Genomic DNA, 12,906 nt, shown 5'->3' on the forward strand with positions numbered 1-12,906 from the left:
TGTATTCAAATGAGCAAAGCACTTAGGATTATTAAGAAAATCCAGTAAACCATCTTAGATCGAACATTGCCAAAGCAACAGACAACTGAAACAACAAGTACAAGCTATCGTCAAAGAGATTCGCATTAGATTACTAACATAGAAAAGCGCCCTGAAGCCAAGGCGTACAGTATCCTGCGTAATGTGTGTCAAGCCAGATAAAATGTGTATGGATACTACAGGGTCTAACTCTCGTTTTTACAATTAATATCTTGCTAAAAGCAAGGTACGTATGTTTATGGTATTCGAAGAACAAATGTTTTGCATCATAAAAAATCTTTACAGATCATAAAAAGATCGTTACAGAACTTACTTATCCGTTTATATATTAAATGCTATATACAAACTTAAACTAAATTTATTATACTGTGTAAAAAATCTTATGCATTTTTATATATCTACTCGCTGTGCTACCCGGCGTTGCTCGGGTAATAAAAAAAGTCTTTGGACAGAAAATTGATTTGTATTTAACATATAACAACATTTCCCATTCTAACTTTCAAACTACATATCATGAGAAGTGTTTTGTGTAGATGAAATAAATTAAGAAAGGAAATAAAAACAACTGTCAAGGGTTTGAAATTTTGTGAAACAACTGTAACTTTCAAACTTCATATCATGAGGACAAAGTTTTGTGCAGGACAATTACATTAAAAAGAAATAAAACAACTAAAGATTTTCAAACTGTAAGTTTAAAAGATCATAACTTGATGGAAGGAAAAATTAAAGGCATTTAAATGTAAATGTGAAATCATTAGCAAGTAATGGTAAAATATAGTCTATTTTGCTATGATTACAATCAAAAATTATTTGGTATACAATTATATAATTTTAGTTCGTTCCAGTGTTGGCATGAAAAAATCGGCATGTAGGCTAATATCGTAGGCCATAGGTACAAATCATCATCATCATTAAAAATAGTGCCAAAGCATTATGTTAACCTTAGTAACTATCGGTACCTACAATGACTTGAGTGAATTTTGTGGTTACAATCTGCGGGCCCAAGATAATATAACATTACGATGTACTACGTGGAGAGTTTTTACCTTCAAGACAGATGCTGAATCTAACTTAAATGAATTCAGTTTACTAAACACATACTTGAAAGAAGTTTTAGTAAATATTTTAGTAAACCTTAAACTTTTACCATTAATTTTACCATTGCGAAAAGTTTTTATTTTCATGGATACCGGATTTACCATATAACCGATACGGATAACTCGCCATGGCAAGTTCAACGACGTATATCTTTTAATAACGTATATAATCAGCACACAATTCGCCAAGTTTTAGGTTCGCGATAAATTATTGTCGACATTTTGGGGCTGAATAGATTTGCCCTAACGGAAAAAAAATGAAGAAGCATTGTGTCACATAAGCTTAGGTTCCAAAATGTTCCCCAGAGGCATCGTACCGCATAATTGCAAGGCTAAAATAATTAGCACACGTATGCGTTATGTATGCGGTATATGATGATGTAACTGTTCACTCTGTCGTGCTGGCTCAGTGACAGAGCGTCCGGATAAGAACTTTTTCGATGCATTGGTCGTGAGTTCAAATCCAACAGAAAACAAAATTTAAATATCAAGATTTTAAGATCTATAGCTGGAGGGACACGCATAATTTCACATATATATAGATTTAAGATTTATATATAAGGCGTGTATCTTTGTTGTACCTTCTCGACAAGACACCTTGATAAAATTACTGCTGCAGATTGTGTCGTTTGTGAGACCGATATTAAAACGCTGTAAAAAGCATTCATGACTTCGAAAGTTTGTGGACCAATCTTTATTTTGAGTACAAAATCAGAATCAGCGTATCAGATTTACCTAGAAAAAACGATGAACGCTGTTGGTGGCAGTTATGATTTGTTGTCAAATCTTGCAACAGATTTAGATCTGTAGCATATTGTCGAAGCATAAAAGCATTTCCCCTGCAACAAAAATCTTTTGACGAATGATTTCGCTTTTCGTTGTACCGATTGGGATCTAACATTAACATATCTAGCCATTGCACATGGATTCTTCAGAATGAGAATTTGAGCTTTCCATTTCGAAATCACTCAACTCCTATACATAATTATGCGCTGTTAGACTTAAGCAAAATCGTAGACACTTTCTCTAACTTTGAGAGGATTACTCTGCGCTCGGAGCACCAAAACTAAAAGAAGTTGGCTTATGCAATGAAAACATAAAATATATTGGTCTATCCTTACATTTCCTCTCTAAACAGTATTGAGTTCCCGTGAACAGAATTACACCTTATCCGTTAAAAAACCAATAAATGTTGATAGCTAGGGCATTTTTCAACCCCGAGACATGTGTCTGTTTCGTCTTCTCCCCCATCGAGAAGAGTTTAAATCATTTGAAGGGATTGCTTGTTGTAAGACAATATTCGCTAAAGTTTTCACGAAATGAAAGCTTAGACAATAATGAAAATGTTCTAGCATGTTTGCGGATTCAATAAGATTTTTGTCTCTTTAATAATTTCGAGGATGTGGGAATAAGATAGAGTATATGTGGTATCTTTGTACATAAAGTAGATTAATGTTTAATCTTGGTATTAATGTTGTTGCCCTTGTAGCTAGGCATTTACAAAACTAGTACATGAGCTCCTATTACAGAGTGTTGGCAATCTTTCCAAAGCCTGATCCTATGGTTGTAAATGACCCGCGTATGCACAATCTGTTATCATACGCCAAGAAGGTAGAAGGAGAGATGTTCAGGCTTGCCAATAGCAGGGTGCGTACACATCATTCAGTACCATAAATGTCTAGTTTACTGTATGCTTCTATTAGCTTGTGTTAGTATTTAGGCTTGCGATCTCCTAGCTTGCCAGGGAATACAACTGCTTGTTTGAGGACCTAAGACAGGAATATCACATCCTCGTGTTCATGTTGTCTAAAGAGTTGTCCTCTCCTCTATTGTTAGTTTTATCACCCGTCTGAGTTTTGTTTTTCCTAACAGAGGTTGCCATTTGCAAAATCAAAGCTTTGAATTACCCTTTGACACACGTAAAGCAATAAAGTAAAGCGAATAACTTATTCGAAAAGATGGCACTTGATACTATCCTATTTTTAAAAATCAGCTTTTTTTCAATTTAGCTTTAGAAAACAGTATTGTGTTAAGTTGCAACTCGTCTACTCTTGAGGATAAATATTAACGACATTACTCACAGTTGAAAGTTTAAGCAACAAGCATCCTCTTTCTTCGCTCAATTTTCACTAAGTAGTCAACGGTGATAGTGCAGTTAATTATCATTAATATACCATTAATACCTTGATCCGCTTTACTACTAGTCATTAATGGTTATATCAATGTAGGAAGCACAACTTTTAAATCCGCCACTTTTGTAACTGTGGAAACTGTCATACTTAGTCTAATCCCTAAATGAATGTCTGTTGTTGTGACCACCCAATATAGGAACGAGATATCACTCTGAGTAGAACGTAGAAGAGTATAGACTCAATAACACGATTTTACATGACGAAATCATGATTTTTACATTATTCTGTAGTATAAAATCATGTAAACATCGTTTTATATAAAGCCTCACTTCAGGTGGCGGAGTACATTCAGAAAATTTACATACACTTGCATTGAGCTGAATTTTTTTTTACACTTTTTGAAGCTTAGAACCAGTACTAAAAATAAAGATTGACTGGAGTACTTTTATATTAATCTAAACTAACAAAGAAGTTTGAATTCTAATAACAATTAAAAAAATAATTATTATTCAAAAAACAGATTTTACCAATTTGATATATAATTTTTGAGTTTTTTTAAACATACAGTGAAACATGGATAACTCGCCCTCGGATATAGCGAACACATGGTTAACTCGACTGGATTTGCTTGGTCCGTTCCCACGCAATGATAAATGGCTCTATATAACTCGAATTCAACACTGTTATAACGAACTGTTTTTTGCCCAACGGCTACCGAAACTGTTGCTATCGCTTTAGAAAATCACTTTATTCCTAGCCATAGAGGTAAACCTCAACTTTTCGTAATTCATAAGCGTCGTTATTACCTCCATCGGCAAAATATTTTTGTCAACGACTGTTCTAAAGGTTTGGTGCAATTTGATTTATAATGCTATACGATGAATAGAACGGGCTAGCCGGGTCACGGGCGCAAGGATTTTCGCCACGCACATACAAAACAAAAACAGCATGTTGTTTTTGTTTTGTATTTGCGTGGCGAAAATCCTTGAGTGCGTGACCCGGCTAGCCCGTGATGAATAGTTTTCCGTGTTGAATTAACGTCGGAATGTTGAATGTTTAAAACGTCTTAAGAATTGTGGTAGTCAAACGTATACGTTGTCTTAGCTAAAAAAAAACTATTCATCGTTTGCCCTAAACACAAAATACGTGTGTACATTCAATAAGTATCCATTCAAAAAGCGTGAGTGATATACAATGTACCGTAAAACCTCGTAAAACTTTTAATTGAACTGCCTCGGAGTGTTGCTCTTAACGAATCCCAGGTAAAGTAAGGTAATCTTTCCATAAACTTCAAGAAAGATCGGCAAAATTGATCGTGGGTAAAACGCTCAAAAGCAAAAGATGTCTTTTCTTTGAGCATTTCAGCAACGATCAAGTTTTGCCAATGTCAATCTAAAAAAACCTCCTGGCAATAACATCACCTCAAACAACAAACCAATCTCAAGTGATAGAAAAATCTCTATACTTTTTGATAAAAACGTTTTAAACTTTACATTAGAAGCATTTAATTTGAAACAAGCCATTTGTGCTTTTGATTTATATTATAGTTTGTATATGTTCATGTATCTACTAATAAATAAGTAAATACATGGACTTGTGACAAAGCTCTGATAACTTGAACACTCTGATAATTCGAACACTTTTGCTCGGTCCCTTGAAGTTTGAGTTATCCGAGTTTCACTGTATATAGAAAAGGAAAACTTCTAATATATGGGAATCATCAACAAAGTAAAGCATGGAAAAATAGAATTGTTGTGGTTAAGTAACCCTAGCTATTTTTTAAAGTGGGTTTTTGGAAGCTGAAAGTTGGTGTCTCAGTAATATGTCATCAATTGGAGGCGTGGAATTTCCTCCGCCACGGCTAACCAGCTATGACATCATTGTCTAAACTCTTATAATCGTAAACTCAGATATCCCCCACGTACTTATTTAGGGCATCAAACAGTTGCCCAGTAGTACCCAGCTGCTACTCTCTACTCCATTGTGCATTATGTGCAAAAAATTTTGTGTCCACACATTTTTCCGTTATATTTTATGGTTTACATAAAACTTCCTATGTTGAGCCAATGTTCGTATTATATATGACAGCAAAATTGTAACATTTCAGTTTAAAACCAGTCAAAAAGTAGCTGTTGCCATTGCAAGGCAATCACAGGTTTTATTCATCTATTATAAAATCGCCAAAGCTATGTAACACACATTCTTGTACTATATCTATAATTTCACTTTTTAATTACATTCTTATATTTAATATTATGTGAAACTACCTCTTAAATTTCGAATACACTGAAGTTATAATTCTGGATCACCGTCAATAGGTTTAAACCTGTTAAGGTGTATGAGATTCTTATATTTCCGGACCAGTACGATAGATGAGGTTAGTGGAGATCGTTGGAGTTGTCTATCTATGTTTGGATCATTTGGTAAATGTTCTGTATCTCAGGAGGAATACTATCAGCGACTTGCCGAAAAGATCTACAAGATCCGACAGGAGTTAAAGGAGAAAAGGAAGCAAAGACAGGTGCAAGAGATGCAGAAGCAGGCTGCAAGAGGTAGGCTGTGGATCAGTGGCTGTGGATTTTACGTGATAACATCACCCTGTCAATACTATAACCACGTTGAGTAAGTCGTCGAAATGAAGGGATTCCTAACTACGGCGTTCTCGCGATGGCTGCGATTAAAGATGTAGTTGCGTCAAAATTTAAGTTGATCTTAAAAGAAAGAATTTTTCTTTCTCTATCAGTTGATATGTTGTTTGTTGTGTTACGCGATCGCATTGCCAAGATATTTGAAGATTAAAACCGAAAAAATCTGATCGCCGTAAAAACGCTCAGGCCACAAAAACGTGCCCAGCCTCGCCAAAAATGATGTCACGCGTTTGGCAACCTGTCTCTATCTCTCGTATTCACATCGGCTATTTGCGATAAAAGTCTAGTCTAACGCGGCTCTATTGGCATATATCTTATTTTGTATTTGCTCATGTTGGCTAGAATAAAATTTTAAATCCTGCTACAGATGCATTATTATGAATGTTTCAAAGGCCTCAAATAACGAAAATTGAAAATTTGTTCTACTCACTTTCTCCAAATGTTGTGTAAACATTTGGGTACCCAAATGTTGTGTAAACATTTGGGTACCGACTACCAATTCTACCGGTCTACGGTAATTCTGTCAGTCACTTTATGTAGAACGCGGTCTTTGTATCAGCAGTTCTGCAGCTACCCATGCAAACGATATACAGCCTCCCATAAGCCCCGCCCACATTATGTCGCCTATTACCTACGTACTAGTTTTTTACTAGTAGCAATGATATACAGCTGTATACATTGCTGTGTATCATTGCTAGTAGTATTCTTACCGAATACAAAAAAAGGGAAATAAGCAAGGCACCTCTTTGAAAAGAATATAGACAGGGATAGAGTTTTAAGGATGAGAAGTCTGCTGCAAACTGGATTTGAACTCACATTCTCCAGTTCTGCGGACACCCATATACCATATCCGATTCACTACAATATTCTGCAAATCATGTTTTGCATTATCTTCAACAATATTATTTTATTATATAATTTTTACAAGCAAAAATATTTTCATCTCGGCATAAAGCTTTTATTAAAAATATTCATCAAGTCGTGGCCACTCACATAGTATTAGCTGATACAATAAGACAAATTCATCTACTGCAACAAACTCAAACAAAACATCATCCAGCACGCATTCAAGTCTGGCTTTCTCCTTTATGGCAGTTTCCACACTGACAAAGCTTCTTCGGCTGGTGGGACGACATAAACATTCTGTAATCAGTAAAACAAGTAAATGTAAACAAAGTAGATGCAATAAATATGTCATTCATAGATATGTCATTCTAAAGCGTATCTATTGACAGCTTCCAAATTGGGAGTTGAATAGATTGCGAGTGTAATTTTAAAAACGAATAAACATTTAATAAAGGCCCAAGTACGCCAAGCCAACGATTCGAAGCTTTGGTTCTGGAAATTAAAGATTTGCAATGATCAATCGATTTTACCCACTTCCTACGAGTGAAAATAATTTGTAATCATGACTCTAATTTACCAAAGAAAATTCGAAAAAATATTATAGCTAGGTAAAACGGCAGATAAGCTATGAAACGATGATTGGAGATAGCAAAAAATTATCATTTTATTAATTAGTATATGTATTTATGACTATAAAAAATTATTACATTTACTAAAGTATAGAAGACTCTAAGTTAATTTACCTCTATTCTGTCTTCTTCTGCAGCAAAACGCTGCTGACGCCTGTCAGCTTTGGCCATAGGCTGTCTACTCTAATATTTTACTTAAAGTTGCTCAGAAAACTCTGAGTAGCGGTCGCTCGAACTTGAAGCCATTTTAAAACTATGTATAACTTAGTAATTGTTGAAACGCGTTGAATCAGTAACGAGGGGAATGAATTCTCTATGAAGAGAATCTTCGAGATCACAGACAACGCGTTTTACGAGTGATAGCATTTATTACGGCCTATATAAAAATTTCGCACGCATGATTGGCTAACGAATCGACCTCATATTTATCGCTCGTGGTTTCGTTTCAGATAACAAGCTTGTTACGTCACGAAATGGGCACCCGCTGGAACGTGAGCTTTTTAAAAGAGGGCCTCATTCAAACGCATATATCTCTGGACAGGGTTGGTCTACAAAGACAAAAATGGCATCAAATTGTAGCTGATGTTTTAGCCTTTTATGGGTCCTAATTTCATTTTTGACGCAACTACATCTTTAAGTGTTCGTTTTTTTAGCTTTTAAGAGCTTGTAATCACATTTCCACATATTTTGTACGTACAACACAGCAGAGTAAGACATGGTGAATTTTTTTTATACCAAATAACTAATGCGAATTTTGTATATTGAATATAACTGTAATGTGAATTTTGTTGCAAGTCAACCTTTAAACGAGGAACTACTTAAAAAAACATTAGCCATATACAGTTACTAATTATTTCGGTGGTGTCGCTTTCAAAGTTTTAAAGAAAAAACCGTTAAGCTTTGGGAGTTAGAAAACGGACTTTGATACGCCATAACAATGACTGCTACTACGTCGTACGGTGTTCCTGTTGAGTATCCTCATTGTTCTTCAAAATGCTTCAAGGTCATCGGATCAGATTTGAAACCACATTATGAACAAATTTGAAAGCAATGGATCAGATTTAGTCCTTAGTAACTTCAAATCAGAGTGAAGTTCTGATGATTGTGTTGATCGATTTTCTCATGTATGCCGTCACTATAGCCATGGCAGCCACTATAGCAACAGCGGAAGAATCATTAGTACCATTTCGCGGGCACTTTTCTTCTAATCCATTTCTATCATGGGTTCGTAAAGATCAAACACGGTGAATTTCAAAGTGGCGGTCTAACAGAGGTGATGTTCAATTAAAGAGGCGGCGCTGTATTTTTCAACCCTTCCTCTCTGTGGTGGATTTTTATTAAAGGTGGCGTTCAAATAAAGAGGCGTTTAAATTGAAGTTTTACGGTGAAAGGTTTGCTGGCTGTCTGGGAGCTATATTTAGGTGTTACGCTGCAACTTACCTCCTATATATAAGGGTGAACAAGACTGGGAGTGTCTCACCTTTTGCATTTCCTGCGATTTTTATATCTTGCGGTGTGTGAATATCTGTTTGCTTGAGTTGCCTTTCATGCTGTTAATACTATGCATCTTGCAGCCATGCTGAGCTCCTCTGAAGACCCCATGCTAGTCAGTACAAAGCCAGACCCTCTAAACATAAAGCTGGAGCCAGCATATCCCCTTCCTAGTGCAGGGGCCTCTTCTCCTACCGCTAACAACCAGTCATTCTCTGTCACCAGAAATCTCTTGAAGCTGCCATCAGTTAAAGTACCAAAAAAGGTAAGCGGTGTCATCTTTTAATTTTCAAGGTTATGCAACTCCACAGTCTTCTCGGGTTCCGCTATGCAAGCATCTGTAGTGGTAGGGGTTGTCTTCTTGGATGGCATGATGACTCTCATTCTTAATTATAAACTCAATTCTTACGCCATGGAACGCTTTTATACCAGCTCGTATATATCATTCGTTCTGCCAGAAATCCTTTATAACGACTCGTCTTAGGCATATATGAAAACATTGATCACAGATCACAGAATTGAAAGATTCATCCAAAATTTTGTCTCAAAAAGTTTAAGATATTGGGTTATTATTTTCCCAAAAAACACCCAACTGGTTTTCTTTGGATTCAGAAGTCAGAGCATAATATCACCGTTTCCATTTTTTTAAATTTTGGGTTAGGATGGATTAAAAAACAATTGTGAACAGCAACTGAAATGTACTTCTCCTAGGGAACTTCTTGAACATTAGGCGTCAGATATTTCTGATATATTTTCATATCAGAGAATTGGCGTCCATGTTTTGAAAACATCCTTATTTTTCTTTTGCAACTGGCTCCACTAAATTAAATAATATCAAGCATGGCGTTGATTTGTCAATTGCATTGATTCGTGTGCAGTATTTTTTGCTGATTTTAACAAACTTTAGATTAAAGCTTTATGGCAGGAACACCTGCTTTGAGAGCATCAGCATTTTTCAACATCAGAAATGCATTAATAAATAATTTATCAAGGATTTTGCCTTTTAAACTCAGCTATTAAGTCATGGACTGTTTGTCTCGCCGAGTTTAGGAATAATCATAGTTTCAATAAAGATTAACATTGCTTTAGGAACCTGAAGTGTTCGATGTGAAGCCAGCCATTTCAAATTTGGCGGCGTCTGCTACCAATGAGGCTACTCCTACACCATCCACACCCACACCCACTGGTGAACACAAAAAGGTTGTTGCTAAGAAAGTCTGGAGTTGCTCGGAGCTTAAGTTACACCTGATGCCTCTTGTTACTAAGATGACGGTGCAGGATGATTCCATTTTCCTTCGAGTTCCTGTTGACCCAGCAGCGCTGAATATTCCGGTGAGTGTAGGTTATACCTGTCAAGATATTGTATTTACATGTTTTAGCCAATTCGGATTTGTCTGCACTTTCTACGTACAAAGCTTTTGGAATTATCCCTACTCATAGTTGCTAGTCAATAAGCCCAATCAGCTTTTTTCCAGCAGTAGGGGGGTTGTAGTTGAGGTTTAACACGTTTGTTACTGAATTTCTCTGCGTATCAGAGGCTTCAGCACTGAATCCATAGACCTATTAACTATACTTAATATATAAAGTATCTATAAAGTATATACTCAAGTATATTAAAGTATACTTAATAGGTCTATGACTGAATCCTTTAAAAGTGAATCCATCTATTCGCTCGTAATAACAGAACTGTATGTCCTGCAACACTCTCGCATTGAAGTCATAAAAAACAGCTTATAAACAGTTGCAGGTAGTGTAGTGTAAGGGTAATGTAGTAGGTAAGGCAAGGCCATGTTTAAAAGCTGTTTTGATTACCCGCGCAACGCAGGGCATTTGGCTGGTGTCTAGATAATATAATATCCATGGAAGCACACCTGGTTACAATGTATCATGAGGTCTAGGAGCAATGGTAAAAAGTTGAAGTATTGGTGAAACACCAGATTGGCCCTTCAGTAACGTTGGGAATATTTTTCAGTCCTAGGAACTTTAATCTTTCACGATGTCCTTTTATTTCTATAGAGAGAAAATAAAAATAGCAAAGTACTAAAGCGGGTAAGCATTTGCACGCAGACAGTTGAACCAAAATTACTAAAAATTGCATTTACTGCAGGAACTTCTATTGATGCACCTTGTTATTCCATGCATCGACACCATCCTTTTAACCATTTGTCTTGTCCTTTTCTTTATGGATGAATTTCAGGGAGTTGCCTCCTCATTGGCCATATGCTGGTTTCATTAGTTTCCTTGATCAATCTCTCCATCACTCTTCTCCTTATGTCATAGTTTAAATATAATATGTCTTTATAATGTCTCATGTCTTTCTGTCAGTACGGCCATGCTATCAAAGTATATATGGTGAAATGTCTCTTTTGCTAGCTACAAATAATAAAATATATTTGGATTTCTTTTAGCTATTCATTGAATACAACTTTTAATATAGCGAATCAGCTTCTGACACTTTTCAACATATGTCGCTTTTGATTAATGATGGAAAACTTTGTCTATTATTAAAAAGGTGCTCAAATATAGTACAACAATGTGATTTATCTTGCGACGCAATGTACCTGCATATGTTGTTTGTATGTTTATATTGATGTATGATGTTTATAACAGGTATTTTGTGATAACACATGTATATATGACTGTAGAAGTGGGTTTTGCAGAAGGAGTGGAGGGGTGAAATGAGCATTGCTTTCTTTGTCATCACTTTCATTAAAAACTCTAATGACTGTTGTGACAGTTTTTCTGTTGTTTCAAGGCTAGCGATCATTTGATCGGAAGTCCTTGACTATTATACAAACACCCTTGATATGGCCTAGACATAGTTATTACATGATCATACGCAATTTTTCTTTCAAAATTGTAGGACTATTTTGATATCATAAAGAAGCCGATGGACCTGTCGACTATACGCAATAAACTAGACGATGGTATCTACAAGTGCCCATGGGACTTTGTCAACGATGTTTGGCTCATGTTTGAGAATGCCTGGATGTACAACAAAAAGAGCTCCAAAGTTCACAAAGTCTGCACCAAGGTATTTTTATGTCTTCATCGCTTGTTGTTAGGGTGTCTCAATAGTAGGCTGTACTGCTCATAGGATCAGTAGAAAATGATAGTTTCCTTAGATAAGTGTACCAATGTTACAGCTCATTAGCTTTTGTTTAATTCAGTTCCAGCTTTGTATACAGTCAACACTTTTGAAGATGCTTGATAACATTAATCTGGTACATCTCGTCACGTTAACTTACCTAGTTCATTTCTGTTGGCTATTAGTCGCAATTTTGTGTCGCCTTCCGCGTAGCCCGAGCAAGTCATGTAATGGTTTTGTTTTGCCCTAACAGTACTAGCAGAGATGTAAATTATCAGTGTCCATCTTCTTTGTTAGAGCTCAAGATTAAATGTCTGTGTAATTATGCAGCTATGGTGTTAGTTATATTTATAGAGACCGCTTTGGCAACTTCAATGAGTTCCACAGGCTGGAATAACATGGCATTCATTTGTTTCTCTTCAGCTTTCTGAGATGTTTGAGTCAGAAATAAATGTACTGATGAAAAAGCTCGGCTACTGCTGTGGCAAAAAGTATGTTTTCTATCCCAATGTCCTCGTCTGCTACGGAAAACAGTCCTTGACCTGTACCATCGCTCAGTATCAAGCTTACTATGTTTATGAAAACAGGTCAGTACTTTTCGCTATTGTTTTTTGTCCCAAAAATGTGCATTACTTTGATGAGAACTGCTGTCTTTTTCCTATAATCTTAAGTTTGGAGGTCGATGGTTAACCTTCTCTTGCCTGTTGCATGTAGGGTAGGGCTTAGTTCAGTTCTCGGTCATTTTGTCTTGCCTTGTGGCAACAAGGCATCACAGCACTAGCTAACCCTTTGAACTCTGATGGCTGGTATACCAGCATTCGCACGGGTCTGTTTGCAAATGTTGTTTCTAAGTAACAGTAGACACCATTCAAATTAATTCTTGAGCATTAGGCCGGACATATTACTTCCATTTTTTTACCATTTTCAAATATTTTT

General features: G+C 36.1%; 1 protein-coding gene across 1 annotated transcript in view; it reads left to right on the forward strand.

The window, feature by feature from the left end:
* LOC137402874 (histone acetyltransferase p300-like) overlaps nt 1–12,906 on the forward strand; it is a 58,667-nt gene that overhangs the window by 15,669 nt on the left and 30,092 nt on the right. The window contains exons 9-14 of the mRNA XM_068089381.1: nt 2,666–2,783; nt 5,712–5,820; nt 8,966–9,147; nt 9,972–10,214; nt 11,746–11,916; nt 12,394–12,557. Of these exons, the coding sequence (XP_067945482.1) occupies nt 2,666–2,783; nt 5,712–5,820; nt 8,966–9,147; nt 9,972–10,214; nt 11,746–11,916; nt 12,394–12,557 (987 nt within the window). The remainder of the gene's footprint in view (nt 1–2,665; nt 2,784–5,711; nt 5,821–8,965; nt 9,148–9,971; nt 10,215–11,745; nt 11,917–12,393; nt 12,558–12,906) is intronic.

This window comes from Watersipora subatra, chromosome 8, assembly GCF_963576615.1.
Source record: "Watersipora subatra chromosome 8, tzWatSuba1.1, whole genome shotgun sequence".
NCBI classification, from domain to species: domain Eukaryota; kingdom Metazoa; phylum Bryozoa; class Gymnolaemata; order Cheilostomatida; family Watersiporidae; genus Watersipora; species Watersipora subatra.